Raw genomic sequence first — 26,599 nt, 5'->3', positions numbered from 1 at the left:
ATGGATGTGGTCCTGATCCCAGATGTTGCAGCTACCTCCAGGCTATAAGCAGGTACAAGTTACTTCCCGCAACTTGCTGGGAGCTTTAACAGCTGAGGTCTTTCTAGGGAACCACAAACTGTGCCCCTGTCCTCTGGAAGAACTCACAATCTATCTTAGACTGTAACTATATCCAACAGAGCAGAACAGCCACTCTCCAGCACAACACATATGTGGCTGTCACACCCTCCCCTTTCTCGAGCCCAAGAGAGTGAAAGAGTCCTAATGAGCCTTGATCTTTGTCTCCTCATGTCCAGGTGGGGAACAGACTGGGGACCCCAGGGGCAACTGTGAACATTAGGAGCAACTGCAAGTTGGAATAAGGCCATATCTGAGATTGAATTAACCCCATGCTGCCCAAAACAGGTCAAAAGACCTTCCTAGAAACATTAGAGGACTTTGGTATAAGCCTTGCTGGGTGTTCTGGGCTGCAGAGTGTTGCCCTCACCAAGAGTACTGGAAACTTGTCTTTTGTGCTGTGTGGCTTGCGAGGTCTTGGAGCTTCAGTATGCATTGAGCCTGGACCCCTGAGATGAGAGACCCAATCCCAATCCCACCAGAGAACTCATGACCTCAGGGAACATTAATAGATGAGGGTCCTCCCAAAGGCCTCCATCTCAACACCAAAACCAAGCCCACCCAAAGGCCAGCAAGCACCAGTGCCCAGATACCCCACACAATCCTTCAATAAAACAGAAACACAACAGTGCACACTACCAGACAGGCTGCCAAAAGCCATATCTAACCCATAGACACCCCAAAACCTACTTCTAGACACAGTGCTGCCCTTCAGAGAGAGAAGACCCATCTCCATCAATGAGAACAGATCATCAAAACAGAAAATTAATAAGGAAACACAAACATTAAATGAAACATAAGACCAAATGGACCTAATTGATAACTTCAGGACTTTTCATCCAAATACAGAAGAATACACTTCCTTCTAAAGTGTAGATGGAACATTCTCCAGGATAGATCACATCTTGGGTCACAAATCAAGCCTCAGTAAACTTAAGAAAAGTGAAATCATATCAAGCATCTTTTCTGACCAAGATGCTATGAAACTAGATGTCAAATACAGGGGGAAAAACTGTAAAAAACACAAATACATTGAGATTAAACAATACATTTACACTTAATGAATAGGTTACTGAAGAAATAAGAAAATTTTTTAAATTCCTGGAAACAACTAACAACAAAAACATGACAATCCAAAACCTATGAGATGCAGCAAAAGCAGTTCTAAGAGGGAAGTTTATAACAATACTATCCTATCCCAAGAAACAAGAAAAACATCACATAGCTGCTAAAAAAATCAAAACAAACAAACAAAAAAAAACCTGAGTGGAAAGAAAGAGATCATAAAGATCAGAGCAGAAATAAATGAAAAAGAAAGGAAGGAAACAATAGTAAAGATTAATGAAACTAAAAGCTTGTTCTATGAGAAGATCAAATTTGACAAACCAATAGCCAGACTCATCAAGCAAAAAAGGGAGAAAGCCAAATCAACAAGATTAGGAATGAAAAAGCAGCAGTTACAACAGACAATGCAAAAATACAAAGGACAATAAGAGACTACTATGAGCAACTATATGCTAATAAAATGGAAAACATAGAGAAAATGGACAGATTCTTAGAAAAGTTCAACTTTCCATGAGTGAATCAGGAAGAAACAGAAATTATGAAAAGCCAATTACAAACAATCAAATCAAAACTGTGATGAAAAAAATTTCCCCAAAACAAAAGCCCAGGGCCTGATGGCTTCACAGGTGAATTCTTTCAAACATTTAAAGAAGAGCTAATACCTATCCTTCTAAAACTCTTCCAAAAGAACAGAAGAGGAGGGAATATTTTCAAACTAATTCTACAAGGTATCATGCTGATTCCAAAGACATCACAAAAAAAGAAAATTACAGGCCAATATCACAATGAACATGATGCAAAAATCCTCAACAAATTCTAGCAAACAAAAATTTTAATGTGTTCATTAAAAAGATCATGTACCATGATCAAGTCGGGTTTATTTCAGGGATGAAGGATTCTTCAATATATGCAAGTCTATCACAACATTATTAATAAGTTAAAAGATAAAAACCATATGATTATTTCAATAGATTCTGAGAAAGCTGTTGACAAAATTCAACACCCATTTATGATAAAACTCTCCAGAAAGTAGGCATAGAAGGAATATACCTCAACATAATAAAAGCCATATAAGACAAACCCACAGCAAACATTATCCTCAATAGCAAAAATTTGAAAACATTTCCTCTAAAATCAGTAACAAGACATGGCTGCCCTCTCTCACCACTACTATTCAAAATAATTCTGGAGGTCCTAGCCACAGCAATTAGAGAAGAAAAGGAAATGAAAGGAATCCAGATTGGAAAAGAAGTAAAACTTTCACTGTTTGCAGATGACATGATCCTCTACATAGCCCTAAAGAAGCCACCAGAAAATTACTAGAGCTAAGCAATGAATATAGTAAAGTCACAGGATATAAAATTAACACAGAGAAATTCCTTGCATTCCTATATGCTAACAATGCAAGATCAGAAAAGGAAATTAAGTAAACAATCCTATCCACCATTGCAATGAAAAGAATAAAATACTTAGGAATAAATTTACCTAAAGACACAAAAGACCTGTATATAGAAAATTACAAAACATTGATGAAAGAAACCAAAGATTACACAAATAGATGGAGAAATATACCATATTCTTGGACTGGAAAAGTCAATATAGTGAAAATGAGTATACTACTCAAAGCAATCTATCGATTCAATGTAATCCCTATCAAACTACCAACAGTATTTTTCACAGAACTAAAACAAATAATTTCACAATTTGTATGGAAACACAAAAGGCCCCAAATAGCCAAAGCAATCTTGAGAAAGAATGGAACTGGAGGAATCGATCTTCCTGACTTCAGATTATACTACAAAGCTACAGTCATTGAGATAGTATGGTATTGGCACAAAGACAGAGATATAGATCAGTTGAACAAAATAGAAAGTCTGGAGATAAATCCACACACCTATGTACACCTTATCTTTGACAAAGGAGGCAAAAAATATACAATGGAGAAAAGACAGTCTCTTCAACAAGTGGTGCTGGGAAAATGGTCAACTACATGTAAAAGAATGAAACTAGAACACTTTCTAATACCATACACAAAAATAAACTCAAAATGGATAAAGACTTAAATGTAAGATCAGAAACTGTAAAATTATTTGAAGAAAACATAGGCAGAACACACTCTGACACAAATCACAGCAAGATCCTGTATGACCTACCTCCCAGCATAATGGAAATAAAAATAAATATAAATAAATGGGACCTAATTAAACTTAAAGGCTTTTGCACAATGAAGGAAACTATAAGCAAGGTGAAAAGGCAGCCTTCAGAAAATGAGAAAACAAAGCAAATGAAACAACCAACAAAGAATTAATCTCCAAAATATACAAGCAGCTCATGCAACTCAATACCAGAAAACAAACACCCACTCAAAAACTGGGCAAAAGACCTAAACAGATATTTCTCCAAAGACAACATATAGATGGCTAATAAACACATGAAAAGATGTTCAACATCACTCATTATCAGAGAAATGCAAATCGAAACGACAATGAAGTATCATCTCACAATGGTCAGAAACGACCATCATCGAAAAGTCTACAAACAATAAATGGAGAGGGTGTGGAGAAAAGGGAACTCTCTTGCACTGTTTGTTGGAAGGCAAACTGGTACAGCCACTATGGAGAAAAGTGTGGAGATTCCTTAAAAAACTGGGAATACAACTGTTCTATGACCCAGCAATCCCACTGCTCAGTATATACATTAAGGAAACCAGAATTGAAACAGACACAGATACCACAATGTTAATCGCAGCACTATTTACACTAGCTAGGAAATGGAAGCCACCTAGATGTCCATCAGCAGATGAATGGATAAGGAAGTTGTGATACATATACACAGCAGAATACTACTCAGCTATAAAAGGAATGCATTTGAGTCAGTTCTAATGAGGTGGATGAACCTAGAGCCTATTATACAGAGTGAAGTAAGTGAGAAAGAGAAAGACAACTGATATATATTAATGCATATATATGGAATCTAGCAGAGAAGGCAATGGCACCCCACTCCAGTACTCTTGCCTGGAGAATCCCATGGATGGAGAAGTCTGGTGGGCTGCAGTCCATGGGGTCGCTAAGAGTTGGACACGACTGAGCGACTTCCCTTTCACTTTTCACTTTCATGCATTGGAGAAGGAAATGGCAACCCACTCCAGTGTTCTTGCCTGGAGAATCCCAGGGACGGTGGAGCCTGGTGGGCTGCCGTCTCTGGGGTCGCACAGAGTCGGACATGACTGAAGCGACTTAGCAGCAGCAGCAGCAGCAGCATGGAATCTAGAAGGATGGTACTGATGATCCTATGTACAGAAGGAGACACAGCAGACATAAAGAACAGACTTCTGGACCCAGTGGGAGAAGGAGAGGGTTAGAATAGCACTGAAACATGTACATTACCATATGTAGAATGGATGACCACTGTGAGTTGGATGCATGAAGCAGGGCACCCAGGACCAGTGTTCTGTGACAACCTGGAGGCATGGGGTAAGGAGGGGTGTGGGAGAGGGGTTCAGGATGGGGTGGACGCGTGTATGCCTATGGCTGATTCATGTTGATCTATGCCAAAAGCCATCACAATATTGTAATTATCCTCCAATTAAAATATATAAATATATTTTTAAAAGAAAATACATACATTCAGCAAAAAAATAAAATCTACAACAATAAATGCTGGAGATGGTGTGGAGGAAAGGGAACCCTCTTGCACTGTTGGTGGGAATATAAACTTATCAGCCACTATGGAAGACAGTATGGAGATTCCTTAACAAACGAGGAAGAAAATGACCATATGACCCAACAATCCTACTACTGGGCATATACCCAGGGAAAACCAGAATTTAAAAAGCAACATGTACCTCAACGTTCATTGAAGCACTATTTAAAATAGCTGGGACATGGAAGCAACCTAGATGTCCATCAACAGATGAATGATTAAAGAAGCTATGGTACATATATAAAATATTACTGGAATATTACTCAGTCATAAAAAGGAAAGCATTTGAGCCAGTTCTAATGAGGTGGGTGAACCTAGAGCCTATTATACAGAGTGAAGTAAGTCAGAAATAGAAAACAAATATGGTGTATTAACACATATATATGGAATCTAGAAAGATGGTACTGATGAACCTATCTGCAGGTCCGCAGTGGAGACAAAGACATAGAGAACAGAATTGTGGGCACAGGAAAGGAAGGAAGGAGAGGGTGGAATGAATGGAGAGAGTAGCATGGAACTATATACACTACCATATGTAAAATAGATAGCCTGTAGGAATTTTCTATATGACACAGGGAACTCAAATATGAGCTCTGTGACAATTTAGAGAGGTGGGATGGGGTGGGAGGTGGGAAGGGGTTCATAAGAGGGGGGACATATGTACTCTTATGGTTGTGCATGTTGATGTATGGCAGAAACCAACACAATTTTGTAAAGCAATTATCCTTCAATTAAAAATATATAAATTTTAAAAAGAGTCTCAATCACCAAATGTTTAATCATATTTTAGGTTATTAGCCATGTAAGTGGTCCATGTTAACTTCTTTCCTTGATAATCCCCTCTATTCTATTCATTCTACATGTTCTGGGTGAATAAGAACCAGTCGAGGAGGCTTCTTATTCTTTGAGAAGCAGCCCAAAACTTCCCTCTCTGGAGAGCCATTCCTGACTTTCCTCCAGCCTCCATGGTGCTCCCTGAGCACTCTATGTACATGGCCATGAGAGGATCCATTTATATTGCAATCCTAACTTAGGTGACTGTCTCCCCACTCAGGAAGACAATGTCACCATATAAAAGTAGAAGATGCTCAATAAGGTTTAATGAACAAAATTCCACACAGTGGACATATTTCCTGGTGTCTCTGGATTCTGTTTCTATCACTGATATTAAATGTGGTTGTGAATGCAGTTGATTAAATGTGGTTGTGAATGCAGGTGTTGCTTTTCGTGCTGCTGATCTCAGATGGGGACGATTTTAACAAGTCTAAACTCAGAATTTGAGTCCTCAGTTGCTGAATTAGGTGAACTAGCTGTCTCCAGATTATAACAACTTCATTGAATGGCATTAGTCCCCCTCTATAAACTTGAAGATACACTAAAAACAAAGTTGTTGATTTAATAGTTAGAGACCAATCAAAGAACAAAGAAAGATAGATTATCTAAGCATACCTGGAAGCAAAAACAAAAATTTTAAAGGTATCTATTGTGTTTGTCTAAGATTTTTCACAATCCTCTTGTGTTCCCAAAGGTGATTAGGTCTCCTTCCAAATACAATCACATCCAAACCCCCGTGTTTACTCACCAGAGGTTAGTCTCTCCTGACGCTTCTTCTAATTGACTTTTTAATGTCTCCAAAAGACAAAACACTCTCTCAGCCCAAGAAAAAACTTTAGAAAAATTTTCTTATTATTATTACATTAAAGTCTCTACTTCTTAGCTCACACATTCATCACTTTACCCACCATCACCCACAACACACATTCCTTAAAAGAGGGAATAAGAAGTTGCCACTAAGGATGGTTTCTGATTCAAAATCTGCTTCTAAACCTAAGCCACTAAGCCACATCTGCATGCAGTGTGAGAAGACATTAACTTTGAGATGTCAGTAATGACCATCCTCAAGCCACAGGCTTAGAATGTCAGGGGCAGTTCTGCAGAGAATGGAAAGTAACACACTTTGCAGAGAAACTGAGTAGGGCTAGAACTCTCCAGTCAAAGGTGAAGATAGGTTTCCCACTTAGGAAATCATGAACTATTCTTACTTTACTTATTCTTACTTTACTTTCAATTTGGCATTCATTAATCATCACTTCACAGACTGGTTCCAAATAGGAAAAGGAGTACATCAAGGTTGTATATTGTCACCCTGCTTATTTAACTTCTATGCAGAGTACATCATGAGAAACACTGGGCTGGAAGAAGCACAAGCTGGAATCAGGATTGCCAGGAGAAATGTCAATGAACTCAGATATGCAGATAACACCACCCTTATGGCAGAAAGTGAAGAGGAGCCTCCTGATGCTCCTAAAAAGCCTCTTAATGAAAGTGAAAGAGGAGAGTGAAAAAGTTGGCTTAAAGCTCAACATTCAGAAAACTAAGATCATGGCATCTGGTCCCATCACTTCATGGGAAACAGATGGGGAAACAGTGGAAACAGTGTCAGACTTTATTTTTGGGGGCTCCAAAATCACTTCAGATGGTGATTGCAGCCATGAAATTAAAAGACGCTTACTCCTTGGAAGGAAAGTTATGACCAACCTAGATAGCATATTCAAAAGCAGAGACATTACTTTGCCAACAAAGGTCCGTCTAGTCAAGGCTATGGTTTTTCCAGTGGTCATGTATGGATGTAAGAGTTGGACTGTGAGGAAAGCTGAACGCCGAAGAATTGATGCTTTTGAACTGTGGTGTTGGAGAAGACTCTTGAGAGTCCCTTGGACTGCAAGGACATCCAACCAGTCCATTCTAAAGGAGATCAGCCCTGGGATTTCTTTGGAGGGAATGATGCTAAAGCTGAAACTCCAGTACTTTGGCCACCTCATGAGAAGAGTCGACTCATTGGAAAAGACTCTGATGCTGGGAGGGATTGGGGGCAGGAGGAGAAGGGGACGACAGAGGATGAGGTGGCTGGATGGCATCACTGACTCGATGGACGTGAGTCTGAGTGAACTCTGGGAGTTGGTGATGGACAGGGAGGCCTGGCATGCTGCAATTCATGGGGTTGCAAAGAGTTGGACACGACTGAGCGACTGAACTAAACTGAACTGAATCATCACTTCAGGCTCACCATAGTGTCTGGGGGCCCTCCCTCAAATCCAATACCCGCTTACCTCCCAGACAGGAACCAAGGGCCAAGGCATACATGAGTGGTGGAGCAGGCAGGCTGACCTCAGGGTCTCTGCTCAGGTTTAGGAGCACGGGAATCTGTGGAGGAAAAGACACTTACCTCATGTCCATGAAAGCCCAGAGGAGTTACCCATTCTGTGACCAACTTGCAAAATCCAAAGCATTTTTTTAGCACTCAAACTGAACAGAGCACAAGACGTTCAAAAGGAAACCTAAGCAAATTTTAGAATCAAAAAACTTGAGCTTGAGCCTATGATTAAGTCTTTGTTTCCAGCCACATGACCAACTGGTCCTCCTCTTCAGTTGCCCCAAGCAATTGTGGATCCTACATGGGGTGAAGTTGCATAGAATCTCACACAGTGCTTGGGACTAAAACATCTAACCAGTATATATTAGCCCTGAAGTGGACCACTTCCTACATTAACTCTATGAATACATCATCTTATTTCATTCTCAAACATCCTCCAGGTGTGATTGCTATTCCCTCAATCGATAGATAGGGACATCAAGACTTGGAGAGATGCAGATCTTTTAAATAGCCAAGCTAGACTTGATTTCTGGTTCCAAACTGCATGCAGGTAAACCTTTCTCTGAGAAATTTGTGTTCCATAAACAGGCCCCCTTTTGACTCATGCTGATAATGAAGCCCAGAAGAACACATAATCTCTGGGCCTGTTTCCAGTATGCTCAGGAGATATTGTTCCATGTTATCACTGGTAGATACCTCAGCCCATTAGAATTTAAAGAGGGGCCCCTGGACCTTCTGCCTTGGGGCAGTTGCCTTGTATGGACCTCTGTAAAGAGCATGAGGAGGAGGGCTCCAACAGTAACACATCTGGAAAGGACTACCCAAAATCACAGACAGCAAAAAACCATGTGCATGCATGCAAGTTCGTTTCAGTCATATTTGACTGTGCAATCCTACGGACTGTAGCCTGCCAGGCTCCTCTATCCATGGGACTCTCTAGGCAAGAATATCGGCATGGGTTGCTTTTTCCTTCTCCAGGGGATCTTCCTGAGCCAAGGATTGAACCCACGTCTCTGGCTTGGCAGGTGGGTTGTTTACCAATAAGCCACCTGGGAAGTCCTCCTATCAAAAATTACTTTAGAGGGCAAAGAGCGCGAGAAGATGGAGAGGGTAGGGCGGCGAGTCCGGAGCCAGAGATTGAAGCGATTTGGGATGGGCCGAGCATTTGCGCGACGCCCTTCGGCCTGAGTAGACCAAGACAATGCTACCAGCGTCATCCTTTATACCAGAAAGCTGGCGGGCACTATGGGGAAAAAACAAAACAAGAAGAAAGTGGAGGAGGTGCTAGAAGAAGAGGAAGAAGAATATGTGGTGGAAAAAGTTCTAGACCGTTGAGTGGTAAAGGCCAAAGTGGAGTATCTCCTAAAGTGGAAGGGGTTCTCAGATGAGGATAACACATGGGAACCAGAAGAGAACCTGGATTGCCCTGACCTCATTGCTGAGTTTCTGCAGTCACAGAAAACAGCACACGAGACAGATAAATCAGAGGGAGGCAAACGCAAAGCTGATTCTGATTCGGAAGATAAGGGGGAGGAGAACAAACCAAAGAAGAAGAAAGAAGAGTCAGAAAAGCCTCGAAGCTTTGCCCGGGGTTTGGAACCAGAGAGGATTATTGGAGCTACGGACTCCAGTGGAGAACTCATGTTCCTAATGAAATGGAAGAACTCTGATGAGGCTGATCTGGTCCCTGCCAAGGAAGCCAATGTCAAGTGCCCGCAGGTTGTCATATCCTTCTATGAGGAAAGGCTGACGTGGCATTCTTACCCCTCAGAGGATGATGACAAAAAAGATGATAAGAATTAACTTTCTTGAATACCAGCCCCTGTCACATCTGACTGTGGGTTTCAAGTGGGGAAAGAAGGAGTTCTCCTTGTCTTGACACCATAAAGGTGGCTTGAGAAGATGTCCTTTGAAGAGCCAGTATAGTTTCTGTGCCCTACAGCAGCCCAAGGGCTTCAAAACCGTTCCATGCTGTACAGTTTGCACACCCATCCCGGTGGAGGGGAAGGAGGGTCAGTGTTTCAAGGCAACCCGTTCTGAACTTTGCTTTAAAAAAAAGCAAAGGGCCTTCTATGAAGGACAAAACGCAGAATGGGATGTGGGAGAGCAAGAGGTCCTGTAGATCTTCAAAGAGCATCTCCACAACCCACACAGCCTTCTTCCCGATAGTGTTAACTCTGCATTTTTACAGCGTAGCATGTGTGTAGTTTTTGGCTATTACTGGTGTATTATTTGGGGTGGGTGGGGTGGGGTGGAAAAAGAAGGAGATGGGTTAGGATCATTTTTGTTAAAATTTGGGGAAACGGTGAAACAAAGGAAAGAACAACTAATGATGATTGGGTTCTGTGTCCAGAATATTGTATCCTTTCAAAAAATGTCATTGGCAACCTAAATGAGGACTGTGAGAGACTGTTTAAAATCTGTGAATGCCTGAAACTTAGAAGCCAAGGTATTCCCTGCCTGAGCTTAATGCTGTTCCCAACAAAGGAATAAGAAGCTACCAAAGCTGCCATTTGGGGGATGGAAACTGGTTGAGGAGGATAAGTCTTACTGGAGTGTATACACAGGCAGATCATTCTGTCTTAGAGGTGCTACTCATGAAACTGACAAGAAGACCCTTTCTTTTCCTATTGTGAAGTTACAAATATCAGCTTCTCCATCCAAGCCACTGGTGAAGTATTTAGGGAAGGGCAGAGAGTGGTATAGGAGATAAGTGAGTAGGGAAAGACAAGGGCCGGTGCTCATAGGGTGGAAAACTCTTGGAGCCTCTGTTTTTTGAACTTTGAAACCATTGGTGGCAGGGTTCAGTCACTGACAGCACAAGTTCAAGAGTTGAATGATTTCAAAAGCCCTGGTCTCAGGAGAAGATAAATATTCATACTGGGGCAGTGGTTCACTTTAAAACAAAACAAATTTTTTAATCCTAAGAACTAACTAAAATCCAAAACGCTGTCTTGAGTCATGAGATCCATCAGTTGTTGACATCATCTTGATCTGCATCTAGAACTCCATTGTAATTTTTAGGCCTGTGTTAGGTTTTTGTGAAAAGTTGTTTAAATGTAAACTTCATATCAACACTGTCAGTTTTTGTCTTAATAAAACTATATAGATTTATTTTAAAAATTACTTTAAATATAAATGGATTAAATTCTCCAATCAAAAGGCACAGAGTGACTGAAGGAATTGAAAAAAAAAAAAAAAGACCCAACTATATGCTACCACAGGACATATATTGATTGGCTCAAAGTAGAGTGATGGGAAAAGATATCCATACAAGTAGAAAGAGAGCAGAAGTAGCTTTTTCATATCAGACAAAAGAGACTTTAAGTAAAAAATGGTTAGGAGACAAAAAAAGCCATTATATAAGGGGTCAATTCATCCATAGATTATTACAATTGTGAATATATCTGTACCCTACAACAGAGTACATAATTATATAAAGCAAATATTAAGAAATCAGTGTATTTCAATACTTTATTTTAATCAATAAACAGATCATCCAGACAGAAAATCAACGAGGAAATATGGACCTGAACTACACTTTTAAATAAATGGACCTAGCAGTCATATGGGCTTCCCTGGTAGCTCAGCTAGTAAAGAATACACCTGCAATGCAGGAGACCTCAGTTCAATTCCTGGGTCAGGAAGAACCACTGGAGAAGGGATAGGCTAACCACTCCAGTATTGGGCTTTCCTGGTGGCTCAGCTGGTAAAGAACCCACCTGCAATGAGGGAGACCTGGGTTCAGTCCCTGGGTTGGGAAGATCCCCTGGAGAATGGAATATCTACCCACTCCAGTTTCTTGCCTGGAGAATTCCATGGACTGTATAGTCCATGGGGTCACAAAGAGCTGGACACAACTGAGTGATTTTCACTTTCACATTCAACACTCATATATAGAACATTCCATCCAATAGCAGCAAAATGCATTCTTCTCAAGCACACTCTGAGCATTCTCCAGGACAGATCATATGTTAAGCCACAAAACAAGTCTTAAGAAATTTAAGAAAAGTGAAATCATATCAATTATCTTTTCTAATTACAATGGTGTGAAACTAAATAACAGGAAAAAAGCTGGAAAACTCATAAATACAGAAATGAATGTTGGAAATGAAGCTACATGCTCCTGAAGCATCAGTGGGTCAAAGAAGATCAAAAGGGAAATTTTTAAAATCTAGACAAAAATGGAAACACAGCACACCAAAAGTTTTTAGATACAGAAAAAATGATTCTAAGAGGAAGTTTATAACAACAAATGACTACATTAAGAAAAAAGATGGACTTGGTGCTCAGCAGTAAAGAATCTGCCTGTCACTGTGGGAGACACAGGAGATATAGTTTCGATACCTGGGTCAGGAAGATACCCTAGAGAAGGAAATGACAACACACTCAAGTATCCTTGCTTGGAAAATTTCATGAACAGAGGAGCCTGGCAGGCTATAGCCCGTGGGCTTGCAAAGAGGTGGACTCGACTGAGCACACACATACACACACTCCCTTGTGGTCTGGTGGTTACGAATCCACCTGCCAATGCAGGGGATATAAATTTCATCCCTGCTCTGGGAAAATTCTACATGCCATGGGAATTCTAAGCCCATGTGCCAAAACTACTGAGCCATGAAATTCTCCAGTCCAGAATACTAGAATGGGTAACCTTTCCATTCTCCAGGGGATCTTCCCAACCCAGGGATTGAACCCAGGTCTCCTGGATTGCAGGTGGATTCTTTATCAGCTGAGCCACAAGGGATGCCCAAGAATAATGAAATGGGTAACCTATCCCTTCTCTAGCAGATCTTCCCAACCCAGAAATCAAACTAGGGTCTCTTGCATTGTAGGAGGATTCTTTACCAACTGAGCTATTAGGAAGCACTTTTCTATGTACGAGAATATGCAAGAGTCTGCACTCACTGAAATCATTTTGTTGATATGCATCTCACCTATCTGGGGCCAGTATCCTGTGTTTTCACAACCTGAGTTTCCTCATGGCTCACCTTAAGGAGTGGCTACAGTCTGATGGCTGCTAAATGACAGATATTCTTTTCTTTCCTGAGTTTCCTCAAAGCTCACTGACTCACACTGATGACTATGACATCCTTGTTTACTGATATGGCAGGAAATATTCCATATCTCAAAATATTTCATTTCAGGAAATATTCAATTTATCATGCATAAATTACCAAATTTTAACTCAACATCCTGCACAGGAATAGTCATATTTTAATTTGAAAATCATCTGAGAATTCTTCTTATTTAAGCAAATGAGGCTGAAAAGATAGGTTTAAGTTGAGAAAGACTGTCAGGGAATTCTCAGTCATTAGCAGTGTATTTTAGTTTTCCCATACAGTCTCTAAGGCAGTGCTCTGGGAAGACTAAAATAACTGCTCACAAAAACAAATCTGGGCTCACATGTAGCTCCCACAACTCCCTGACAACTGTAGATAAGAGAAGAGGAGAAAAGGAGAGGTGGGCAGATATCAAAGGGATTTTCTTCTATGGAAATATTTTTAAAATATTGAAATATTTCCACACCAATTGATCAAGAGCCATCATCTGAGACCTTACCCCTCAACCAAGACATTGGCTGGCATTTCCAGTCATTGGAAATGGTGACAATATCTGCCAGTTTTCTAACCCTGTTAAATAAAATTTCCACACTTGTTAAATCTCATGAACATGCATGCTTTTGACCTGAAGAATGATCCTGCCTAAAGCTGTATTCTTACAGCAGAATCAGGTTTAACCGAAACACAGGTAGTTCTGCAAGCCTGGCAGCAGAAGGTCCAGTCACTGCTCCTGTGTTTTCTCTTCATGTATAATAGCCATAAGTGGGCAAACCTATCTCTACCCTTGGATTGATCTGCCATTTCTATAGTATGTTCTTGGGTTTCCTTGTTCAGTCCTCCAGGAAAATAGCAGAAGTGAGAATGTGGGAATTTCACCAAAATAAAAATGCACATAGAAGCCAGACCTTGATCATGCCACTCCTCAAGACTGGTGCAGTAAGAACTAGGTACTCTAAGGGGTGTTTAGTTGGATCTGGCCCCAGAAATAGCTCAAGAAATCATAATTTATAGAGTAGAAGATGCACTACCCTTCTAAGAATGCCCAAACTCTGTAGGTCCATGTAAGACAGCCCAGACCACAAAGATTACCTAATGCAAAGCATGAGGCATTGGAGTTCTTTCTACTCCAGCCAGAGGTGCAGAGGGACAATGATGCCCATTGATAACTCATACAAAACCCAATTCCCCCTTTCTTCAACCCACCCCAAATTCAGAGGACCTCTCAACTGTGCAGAGTGAAGATGCTCCTAGTTGGAAGAAGGGATGTGAAATGGGCAGGAGTTATCCTCTCAGGCAGGAAACCTAAATCACCTCCCCAGGACACATTCATTTCATTGCATCTGTCAGAGGCAAGAACTAGTGGGAGATATCTATATACACACAGATTTTTAATAAAGACAATTGGGGGGCTGAAATTGAGGAAATCCCATATCCACAAGGTGTGCAGCAAGGAAGGAAAAGTGATGAATACCTATAATCCACAGGGTGGTAGTCAGGAAGTAATATCCAAGGGAAGCAGAGCTTCTGAAACTGACTGAGCAGGACCCTGTGGAGCTCCAGGGCACAAAAACCCTTCTGTCCCATTCCCTGTGTTCCAAAGTGCAGGTTCAAACAGTTGCTAATCAGGGAGGGTAGGGGATATAGAGATAATGGAGGAGCATTCAAGAAATAGTGCAGCCTTGGACCAGGGTTCTGGTTGCCCCTCAAGGGATACACCTAACAACATTTCTTACTTCTTCAGCCAAACTAAAACTCCCACCAAGTGGAAGATGTTAACTACTTTATGTAGTGTTCATTCCAAAGGTCAGTTTGCCCATTATCACTGATGCCAGAAGATCTCTCAGTTAAAGGAATGCAGGTCCTGCAAGCACCATGATCAGCAATACCATCCCTTGACTATAAAACTCCTCCCATACAACCTCCACTGTGTATTGGGACACACAGTTTTCAGGGCATTAGCCTGCTGTTGCCCCCTTTGCTTGACAAAGCAATAAAGACATTTTTTTCTGTAATACTTCACCCAAAACTCTGTCTCTGAGATTTAATTTGGTATTGGGGTACAGAGGCCAGATTCAGCTTCACATCTGCTGAACTTTGCAGTGTCTCCAACACTAACTCATTCATAACATCTGTCTATTCCCAAGGCCTTCTCAGGGCACACCAGAGTTTCCCAGTGCTGACACATTACACCAGCCTCTGGTGTCTTTGGCCCACAATGACAGTGGATACCAGAAAGAAGAATCCAGAGAAGAAACAACCTCCCTCTGGGGGAACATAGAGAGCTATATATTGGTAAAACCAGCTCTTTGGACACTGAAGAAGAGAATTGAGAGGAATAGATATTACCAGCAGCAAAGAATATTGCAGGCAAAGTTACAAGATGCCCAACAACATGCTAAGGAAAGTGCCACCAGCCCAATTAGAGATGGGGTTATGTCTCAGGTGGCAAGGAGGCCTGGCAGAGAGATGGTATGGCAATATTATCTGTGACTCTCAGAAACATAGTGAGCACTGAGATGCTCAGTTCCCTCAATGAAAATAACAGAGAGTTGCTGGAGGATGATACGCCAAGGGAGATGTAAAGAAAGCTTTACTATGGAAAAACTAACCTATTGCAACTTATGTACCTTTTTAGTCATATTAAAACCCTTGCTAAACATCTTCCTTGTACCAGGCACAATGCTAGTAAATAAGACAATGCAGCTTTAGCAGATGACTACTTTAGCAGAGTTATGTGTAAACTATTATGGTACCCAAGGACAAGTAAGGCCCTGCACTGGAAATACAGAACGCATTGTAATGAAAGCATTTAAGTAGGTATTAAAGGAGGCTCTGAGGAACTCTTATATTTGGGGAAGTCTGTTTCATGAGCTCTGGGTCCCCAAAGCAGAAGGCAACCTCATTTTCCCCATCCACTTTGTAGATAAATAGGCATGTGACATGGCCTCCTCCAACCATACACTTTTACTTGAGAGGTAGGCTTGGAGATTTGATCAATGTAACAAGGTGTGCTCAAAGCAAAGTGACAGAGGTCCAGATACTCAGGATCCAACAATGGGAGAGGAAATCCAGGCAAAGCAGCAGAACTTACGGGTCTCATGAAGAAAACCCCTACTCATGGTGTCTTTCAGAAAATCCATGATCTGTATACTATTCTTAGATATACTCCTATTTCTCTTAAACTTACTAAAATGGGTGCTATTTGTCAACTGAAAAAAAAAAATCACAAAACCTAAAAGTTGAGAATTATCTTTGAAAACTGGAATATTTCTTGCCATATCAGTAAACAAATGATGTCCCAGTCGCCAGTCATCAGCAATCACAGCCCTTGGGGATGAGCCCTAGGGGAACTCAGGAAAGGAAAGAATACCCACCATCTATAAATAGTAGCCCTCAGACTGCAGCCACTCCCTATGGTGAGCCCTAAGAAAATTTGGAGTCTTGTGAAGTCACAGCATACTAGCTCTAGACAGGTGAGGTGCACATCAGACAATTTATTTCAGTGAACTGACTCTCATATCTTCCCATACATAGAAAAGTGCTAAATTCCTTAACTTGAGATATGTGATTTCCTTTCACTGACAATGATCTTTTGATGTTCAGACTACCTGCCTTTTGTTGCAAAATTCTATATAACCTAATTCTTCCCCTAGCTTCCTTGGAGCAATTCTCTCAGGGTTACTTGAGATGCTGTCTCCCGGGCTTGGAGTCCTAAAAGTTTTCACTGAATAGAACCTAACTATCAACTTTTAGGCTGTGAATATTTTTTTTTTTAGTCCACATGTTTTATTCAGTGTATATTCTTAGGATTTCAAGCCCAGGAGGCAGTATCTCAAATAAACCTGTGAAAACTGCTCCAAAGAGGTCAGGAGGGGGAGCCAGGCTATATGAGTTTCACTACAAAGGACAGGTAATCTAAATGTCAAAAAAAAATTATTGTTAAGCAAAGAAAGCCAGACATCTCAAGTTAAGGAATTTAACTCTTCTCCATATATAGGAAGATACAAGAGTCTTGACTCATTGAAATCATTCTTTTGATAGGCATTTCAGCTATCTGGGGCCAGTATTCTGTGTTTTCACATCCTGGGTTGTCTCAGGGCTCACAGTTCACTGTGGAGGGCTATAATCACTGATGACTGTCCCTTGTTAATGCCTTTTGTTAACTAATATGGCAGACAATATTTTGTTTCTCATGTTGATTGCAACTGTTGATTGAAATGCAAATACAACTATATGCATTACAAATAGAAAAATTCCCACTAAAAAGACTTAGGAATAAAATCAGCACCATCCAAATCAGTTAGAGGATGAGATTTATCAATCCAAGAGAAATCAGGAAATAACAGGGGAAAAAGAATCAGAAAAGAAAAAGTATGGGGGGGGCGGTCCTAAGACAGAAGAGGAATAGGACGGGAAGACCACTTTCTCCCCCACAAATTCATCAAAAGAACGTTTAAACACTGAGTAAATTTCACAAAACAACTTCTGAATGCCAGCAGAGGACATCAGGCACCCAGAAAAGCAGCCCATTGTCTTCAAAAGGAGGTAGGAAAAAATATAAAAGACAAAAAAAGAAACAAAAGAGGTAGGGACAGAGCTCCGTCTGGGAAGGGAGTCTTAAAAAGAGAGAAGTTTCCAAACAGCAGGAAACATTCTCACTGCCGAGTCTGTGGTGAGCCTTGGAAGCACAGAGGGCAACATAACAGGGAGGAAAAATAAATAAATAATTAAAATCCACAGATTATGAGCCCAACGGTAACTACCCCAGTGGAGAAGCAGTGCAGACGCCTGCATCTGCCACTGGCAGGCGGGGGCTGGGCAGGGAGGCGCGGGCTGCATTGCTTAGAGTAAGGATTGAGCCTGAACGCCCCAAGGGTAATCAGAGTGAACTAGCTTGGGCTAGCAAACCAGACTGTGGGATAGCTACCATGCGAAAAGCCCTAAGACACCACCAGCACTGCGCACAGAACAAAGGACTGAACAGAACTAGCAGGCTGCAGACCATCCCCTTCCAGTGACGGGCAGCCAGAGCCGGAAGGGGGCAATCGCAGCCCCAGAGAGACATTATCTACAAAATTGCAAGCAGGCTTCTTTGCTAAGACTTCGTGGGGTTCTGGACAGTCATCATCCACCTGAGAAGGTGCACCAGTTGTACACCCAGAAAACCGAGGGGCAGGGACGGCAGAGGCGATAAGTCGCAGTGACTGGGCTCACCAAACACCTCATCACCTGAGCTGCTCAGACCTGGGAAGGGCACAAAACGCAGGACCTATGGAGTCTGCGCCTCTGAGGACTACCCAAGTGCCTGAACCTGAGCAGCTTAGACCTGGGAGGTGCATGCAGCCCAGAGCCAGCCTCGGACAGTTCCCAGTGGAGCAACCTAGAGCCTGAGCTGTGTGGGCAGGGAGGGCACATGCACCGTGAGCAGGGGCAGGCCCAGTGTGGCTGAGACACTGCGAGCACTCCCCACAGATGCCAGTGCTATTTGTTTGCAGCATCCCTCCCTCCCCACAGCACGACTGAACAAGTGAGCCTTAAAAAAAGTGTCCACCACCACCCGCCTTGTGTCAGGGTGGAAATCAGACACTGAAGAGACCACCAAACAGAAGAAGCTAAAACAGAGGGAACTGCCTTGGAAGTGACAGGTGCAATAGATTAAAACCCTGTACTTAGTACTGACTACATAGGAAGGGGCCTATAGATCTTGAGAAATATAAGCTGGATCAAGGAACTATCCAAAAATGAACTGACACCACACTGCCCACAACACCAGAGAAGGTCCTAGATATATATTTTACTATCATTATTTATTTCTTTTAATTTTTAAGTCCTCTATTACTCCTTTAATTTTCATTTTTATAACCTATTATTACTTTGCAAAAAAAAAAAGAGAGACAGAGACAGAGAGAGACCTATTTTTTTAAAGCAAACTTCATATATATATATATATTTCTCAAGAGGCAGATCAGGTGGTCTGGTATTCCCATCTCTTTCAGAATTCTCCACAGTTTATTGTGATCCACACAGTCAAAGGCTTTGGCATAGTCAATAAAGCAGAAATAGATGTTTTTCTGGAACTCTCTTGCTTTTTCCATGGTCCAGCGGATGTTGGCAATTTGATCTCTGGTTCCCCTGCCTTTTCTAAAACCAGCTTGAACATCAGGAAGTTCATGGTTCACATATTGCTGAAGCCTGGCTTGGAGAATTTTGAGCATTACTTTACTAGCATGTTAGATGAGTGCAATTGTGTGGTAGTTTGAGCATTCTTTGGCATTGCCTTTCTTTGAGATTGGAATGAAAACTGACCTTTTCCAGTCCTGTGGCCACTGCTGAATTTTCCAAATTTGCTGGCATATTGAGTGCAGCACTTTCACAGCATCACCTTTCAGGATTTGGAATCATTCAACTGGAATTCTATCACCTCCACTAGTTTTGTTCGTAGTGATGCTTTCTAAGGCCCACTTGACTTCACATTCCAGGGTGTCTGGCTCTAGGTCAGTGACCACACGATCGTGATTATCTGGGTCATAAAGATCTTTTTTGTACCCCAGAGACATATTAATCAAATTAACAAAGATCGAACACAAAGAACAAATATTAAAAGCAGCAAGGGAAAAACAACAAATAACACACAAGGGAATTCCCATAAGGATAACAGCTGATCTTTCAACAGAAACTATGGCAAGACATAGTTAAAGTGATGAAAGAAAATAACCTACAGCCCATATTACTGTACCCAGCAACGATCTCATTCAAATATGAAGGAGAAATCAAAAGCTTTACAGACAAGCAAAATCTAAGAGAATTCAGCACCACCAAACCAGCTCTACAACAAAGGCTAAAGGATCTTCTCTAGACAGGAAACAAAAAAATGGGTGTATAAACTCAAATCCAAAGCAATAAAGTAAATGGCAAAGGGATCATACTTATCAATAATTACCTTAAACGTAAATGGGTTGAATGCCCCAACCAAAAGACAAAGACTGGCTGAATGGATACAAAAACAAGACCCCTATATATGTTGGCTACAAGAGACTCACCTCAAAACAAGGGACACATACAGACTGAAAGTGAAGGGCTAGAAAAAGATATTCCATACAAATAGAGACCAAAAGAAAGCAGGAGTAGCAATGCTCATATCAGATACAATAGACTTTGAAATAAAGGCCATGAAAAGAGACAAAGAAGGACACTACATAATGATCAAAGGATCAATCCAAGAAGAAGATATAACAATTATAAATATATATGCACCCAACATAGGAGCAAAGCAATATGTAAGACAAATGCTAACAAGTGTGAAAGGGGAAATAATAACACAATAATAGTGGGAGACCTTAATACCCCACTTACAACTATGGATAGATCAACTAAACAGAAAATTAACAAAGAAACCCAAACTTTAAATGATACAATAGACCAGTTAGACCTAATTGATATCTATAGGACATTTCACCCCAAAACAATGAATTTCACTTTTTTCTCAAGCACACATGGAACCTTCTCCAGGATAGATCACATCCTGGGCCATAAATCTAGCCTTGGTAAATTCAAAAAAATTGAAATCATTCCAAGCATATTTTCTGACCATTATGCAGTAAGATTAGATCTCAATTACAGGAGAAAAACTATGAACTTTCCCCTTAGCACAATCTCTTTAACAAGTGGTGCTGGGAAAACTGGTCAACCACTTGTAAAAGAATGAAACTAGAACACTTTCTAACACCATCAGATCAGATCAGTCTCTTAGTCGTGTCCGACTGTTTGCAACCCCATGAACTGCAGCACGCCAGGCCTCCCTGTCCATCACCAACTCCCAGAGTTCACTCAGACTCACATCCATCGAGTCAGTGATGCCATCCAGCCATCTCATCCTCTGTCGTCCCCTTCTCCTCCTGCCCCCAATCCCTCCCAGCATCAGAGTCTTTTCCAATGAGTCAACTCTTCACATGAGGTGGCCAAAGTACTGGAGTTTCAGCTTTAGCATCATTCCTTCCAAAGAAATCCCAGGGCTGATCTCCTTCAGGATGGACTGGTTGGATCTCCTTGCAGTCCAAGGGACTCTCAAGAGTCTTCTCCAACACCACAGTTCAAAAGCATCAATTCTTCAGCACTCAGCCTTCTTCACAGTCCAACTCTCACATCCATACATGACCACAGGAAAAACCATAGCCTTGACTAGACGGACATTTGTTGGCAAATTAATGTCTCTGTTTTTGAATATGCTATCTAGGTTGCTCATAAGTTTCCTTCCAAGGAGTAAGCGTCTTTTAATTTCATGGCTGCAGTCACCATCTGCAGTGATTTTGGAGCCCAGAAAAATAAAGTCTGACACTGTTTCCACTTTTTCCCCATCTATTTCCCATAAAGTGGTGGGACCAGATGCCATGATCTTCTAACACCATGCACAAAAATAAACTCAAAATGGATTAAAGATCTAGACATAAGACCAGAAACTATAAAACTCCTAAAGGAGAACATAAGCAAAACAGTCTCCAACATAAATTACACCAGGATCCTGTATGACCCACCTCTTTATACAGAGTGAAGTAAGCCAGAAAGAAAAACACCAATACAGTATACTAACGCATATATATGGAATTTAGAAAGATGGTAACAATACCCCTGTATACGAGACAGCAAAAGAGACACTGATGTATAGAATAGTCTTTTGGACTATGTGGGAGAGGGAGAGGGTGGGATGATTTGGGAGAATGGCATTGAAATACGTATAATATCATATATGGAATGAGTCGCCAGTCCAGGTTCGATGCACGATACTGGATGCTTGGGGCTGGTGCACTGGGACGACCCAGAGGGATGGTATGGGGAGGGAGGAGGGAGGAGGGTTCAGGATGGGGAACACATATATACTTGTGGCAGATTCATTTTGATATTTGGCAAAACCAATACAATATTATAAAGTTTAAAAATAAAATAAAATTAAAAAAAGAAAAAGAAGAACTGTAAAAAATAAATAAATAAAAAATAAAAGCAAAAATAAATAAATGGGACCTATGTAAAATTAAAAGCTTCTGCACAACAAAGGAAACTATAAGCAAGGTGAAAAGATAGCCTTCAGAATGGGAGAAAATAATAGCAAATGAAACAACTGACAAAGAATTAATCTCAAAAATATACAAGCAACTCCTGCAGCCCAATTCCAGAAAAATAAACCACCCAATCAAAAAATGGGCCAAAGACCTAAACAGACATATCTCCAAAGAAGACATACAAATGGCTAACAAACACATGAAAAGATGCTCAACATCACTCATTATGAGAGAAATGCAAATCAAAACCACAGTGAGGTACCATTTCACGCCAGTCAGAATGGCTGCGATCCAAAAGTCTACAAGCAATAAATGCTGGAGAGGGTGTGGAGAAAAGGGAACCCTCTTACACTGTTGGTGGGAATGCAAATTAGTACAGCCACTATGGAGAACAGTGTGGAGATTCCTTAAAAAACTGGAAATAGAACTGCCTTATGATCCAGCAATCCCACTGCTGGGCATACACACTGAGGAAACCAGAATTGAAAGAGACATGTGTACCCCGATGTTCATCACAGCCCTGTTTATAATAGCCAGGAACATGGAAGCAGCCTAGATGTCCATCAGCAGATGAATGGATAAGAAAGCTGTGGTACATGTACACAATGAAATATTACTCAGCCATTAAAAAGAATACATTTAAATCAGTTCTAATGAGATGGATGAAACTGGAGCCTATTATACAGAGTGAAGTAAGCCAGAAAGAAAAACACCAATACAGTATACTAACGCATATATATGGAATTTAGAAAGATGGTAACGACAACCCTGTATGCGAGACAGTAAGAGACACAGGTGTATAGAACAGTCTTGTGGACTCTGTGGGAGAGGGAGAGGGTGGGATGATTTGGGAGAATGGCATTGAAACATGTATAACATCATATGTGAAATGAATCACCAGACCAGGCTCGATGCATGATACAGGATGCTCGGGGCTGGTGCACTGGGATGACCCAGAGGGATGGTATGGGGAGGGAGGAGGGAGGAGGGTTCAGGATGGGGAACACATGTAAACGTGTGGTGGATTCATTTTGATATTTGGCAAAACTAATACAATTATGTAAAGTTTAAAAATAAAATAAAATTTAAAAAAAGAAAAAAGAAAAAAAAGAGATTTAAAAAATAATTCTTAAAAATGATTGAAAATAATAAGAAAAAGATAAAACAAGCAGAGGATCAGATCAGAGATGAAGAGAGACTCTACACAATGTGAAAGAAATGACCATTCAGACAAGACATAGATAAGGAACCTCTAATGCCCAATCCAATGGCATAGTACTCACAGAAACTGTGCTGAATTGTCAGTTTAAGTAGATAAATCCATAAAGTGATCCATTCTATCGGAATTTACTGTTTAGAGAAGGGATGGTGAATCTAAAGGAGCTCTAACAACAATTGGCATGCTTGTACATGTAGATGTGTAGAACTCTGCTCTCACACATGGCAAACTAGTCACATGCTAGTTCAAAAGGACACTTCGGGGATATCTAAGTATGAAATCCTACAGACCACACCCCTGACCACTCCCAAAATGAGAAAGAAGTGGAAAAAGACAGACAAGTAAAAAAGAGGGAGCAAGGGACAGTTGTGTAAGACCTCAGTGACCACCCAGCTCTCTGTGCCAGATACTACCCAAGCTCCTGCAATTGGGCAGGGCCATGGGATCACTTCCCATCCAAGGACTATAACAGGTCACATCTGATGCTACTTCCAGACTATGGCAGAAACCCAAGTGGCCCTCCTCTGAGGCAGCCACTGAATGCTGAGAGATCTGTGGGATGCAGGAAGCTGTCTGCCAGCTGTTCATGAAGCTGCTGTTTTTTTTCTCTCATAAGTTAGTTTCCATCCCACGTTGACTCACACAAACCACGATCTTTCCATTAATCCTTTCATAGTAATATGCCTCAGATATATGAGCTTAGTCCCCTCAGGAGAGGGAAGGACAGAATAATATTGGGGTTGAGAGAAGGAATAGAGAATATTACATTCATTTATAATATTTTATTTCTTAAAAACAAAACAAACAAGAAAACCTGAGGCAAAGGGAATAAATTTTCCTCATTTTGGGGGGTAAACATACAGATATTTGCTATACTATCCTCTGTGATTCCCTTGATGTATTTTTTTTTTTAGTTTAAATTTCAAGTAACTTAAAATTTAGAGAAGAAAAATACCAAAAGTGTCATATTTTTAGAAAGTAGAGGAATCTAAATTTTCAATGACAGGGACCATTTTGCTCAGTCCAAAAGAGGTTCTGGATCCTGAAACCTGGAAGCCATCCAGATGGTAGGGTGCATTGGCTCTGAGCATCCTGGCTTTGAGGAAATACAGATGAAGTTTTACTGATGAAACCCTCCAGGCTGCAGCTGCAGGTTCGGGATACACCCTATTTCAACTAAGAAAGGAATTCACACACAAACTGATCTGGCACCTCAAAGCCCAGGACCCTGTTGCTTTACCCTGCCTGAGAGGTACTTCTGCCCCTGGCCCTCTGTGGGACCACAGTTATTGATAGCACCCACTGAGCAGGACCAATACATTCAACAACATCCAGATGACTTCTCTATCTCAGGACTTCATGAACAAATAAAAACAATGAGGATTAACTCAGAATTACCAAGCCCAGACCATGGGAGAACAATAGCTTGTTTACTGGAGCATCAACCCAGCAGACACTGTGATTTCAAGCAATATGTGGTAATGAAGAGTCCCAGTCACCCTAAGGTCCTGTGAGAGAGGTGTAGCCCTCAAGGTCACAAGAACAAGAGAGAATACTCTTGTCTAGGATCCAGACATAAGAAGTGTTCACATACACCCAGCACACCTGTGACCCCAGGTGCTGTGACAGGACTCCAGCTTCCTTTTCTCACCTTTACACTGTCATGCCAGGGATTGACAATTCTGCCCTAAGTTGAATATCAGTGATGTCAGAAGACACAGCAGGAGCAGGGCACAACAGCCTTGTAAAAGGCCTGTAATATGGACCCTTGATCTCTGCTTGTGTCGAGATCACACAGAGAATTCAAAATCCTCTCCAGGCCATAGCATCAGAAGCTACCCTGAAAGTGAAAGTGAAAGTGTCAGTCACTTAGTCATGTCCAGCTCATTGCAATCCCATGGACTGCAGCCTGCCAGGCTCCTCTGTCCATGGGATTCTCCAGGCAAGAATACTGGAGTGGGTTGCCATTTCCTTCTCCAAGAAGCCACCCTGGACAGTTAAAATAGATTCTGCCTTTGTACGAAAAAAGATTAACACCTTCAACCAGCCTCTGTCTTTAATGTTTTCCAATTGTTTTTAATGTTTTCCAGCTGTTTTTAATGTCTTCTGGTTTTCTTTCAATGTTCAGGTTGGGGCAAGTTGAGTGTGAAGGGAAGGAAGTTTTTATAAGGCAGGGGCAGCGTTGGAGTGAGGGACCAACCTGCTCTTCCTTGAGATCGTATAACTGGTTATGGTCTGGGTATAGATTAGAATACTCCACAAGATGGCAGAGAAGAAGAATGTGCACTCATCATCTCCTGTGAAAACTCCAAAATTACAACTCACTGCTGAACAACCATTGACAGAAGAATGTTGAAGTGAAGTGAAGTCGCTCAGTCGTGTCCAACTCTTTGTGACCCCATGGACTGTAGCCTATCAGGCTCCTCCGTCCATGGGATCTTCCAGGCAAGAGTGCTGGAGTGGATTGCCATTTCCTTCTCCAGGGGATCTTCCCAACCCAGGAATCAATCCCAGGTCTCCCGCATTGCAGGCAGACGCTTTACCATCTGAGCCACGGATCCCACCAAAAAAAGATATCCCATGTCCAAGGGCAAAAGAGAAGCCCCAGCAAGACATTAGGAGGGGCAAAATCACATTTAGAATCAAACCCCATACCCGCCAGAGACACTCAGACAAACAAAACTTGCTCACCAGGAGACCCCACAGAGACTGAGACAGACTTGCTTTTGAGTGTTTGAGTATCACCTGCAGAGGTGGGGCAGGGGCTCTGGGTGCCGCAGAGCTGGGTGTGGTATAAGTCCTCTTGGAGGAGGTCGCCATTAACCCCACCATAGAGCCACCAAAACTTACACAGGACTGGAAAAACAGACTCTTGGAGGGAAAACCTTGTACACAACAGGACCTGAGAGAAAGGATCAGTGACCCTACAAGAGACTGACCCAGATTTGCCTGTGTGTGTCCAGGAGTCTCCAGCAGAGGTGTGGGTTGGTGGTGGTCTGCTGCAGGGTTGAGGGCACTGAGTGAGACAGTACATGTATGGGACCTTTTGAAGGAGGTCGCCATTATCTTCATTACCTCCACAATAGTTTGGTCTCAGGTCAAACAACAGGGAGGAAACACAACCCCACCCATCAACAGAAAATTGGATTAAAGATTTACTGAGCATGGCCCCATCTCACATGCTAGTAAAGTAATGCTCAAAATTCTCCAAGCCAGGCTTCAACAA

At 41.5% G+C, this 26,599-nt stretch overlaps 1 protein-coding gene and 1 non-coding gene across 2 annotated transcripts in view; one reads left to right on the top strand and one right to left on the bottom strand.

Moving 5' to 3' along the window:
• The window catches only part of OCA2 (OCA2 melanosomal transmembrane protein), a 284,959-nt gene that overhangs the window by 9,770 nt on the left and 248,590 nt on the right, over window positions 1-26,599 (bottom strand). The window contains exon 22 of the mRNA XM_070381524.1: window positions 7,995-8,088. Coding sequence (XP_070237625.1) covers window positions 7,995-8,088 — 94 coding nt within the window. The remainder of the gene's footprint in view (window positions 1-7,994; window positions 8,089-26,599) is intronic.
• Window positions 9,284-10,237, top strand: LOC102264617 (chromobox protein homolog 1). Its single transcript, XR_011466572.1, has one exon. It is a non-coding gene; the product is annotated as a chromobox protein homolog 1 (transcript).

This window comes from Bos mutus, chromosome 2, assembly GCF_027580195.1.
Source record: "Bos mutus isolate GX-2022 chromosome 2, NWIPB_WYAK_1.1, whole genome shotgun sequence".
Classification (NCBI taxonomy): Eukaryota; Metazoa; Chordata; class Mammalia; order Artiodactyla; family Bovidae; genus Bos; species Bos mutus.
The sequence above is the reverse complement of the archived record's forward strand: the minus strand, read 5'-3'. Positions and strand labels throughout refer to the sequence as shown.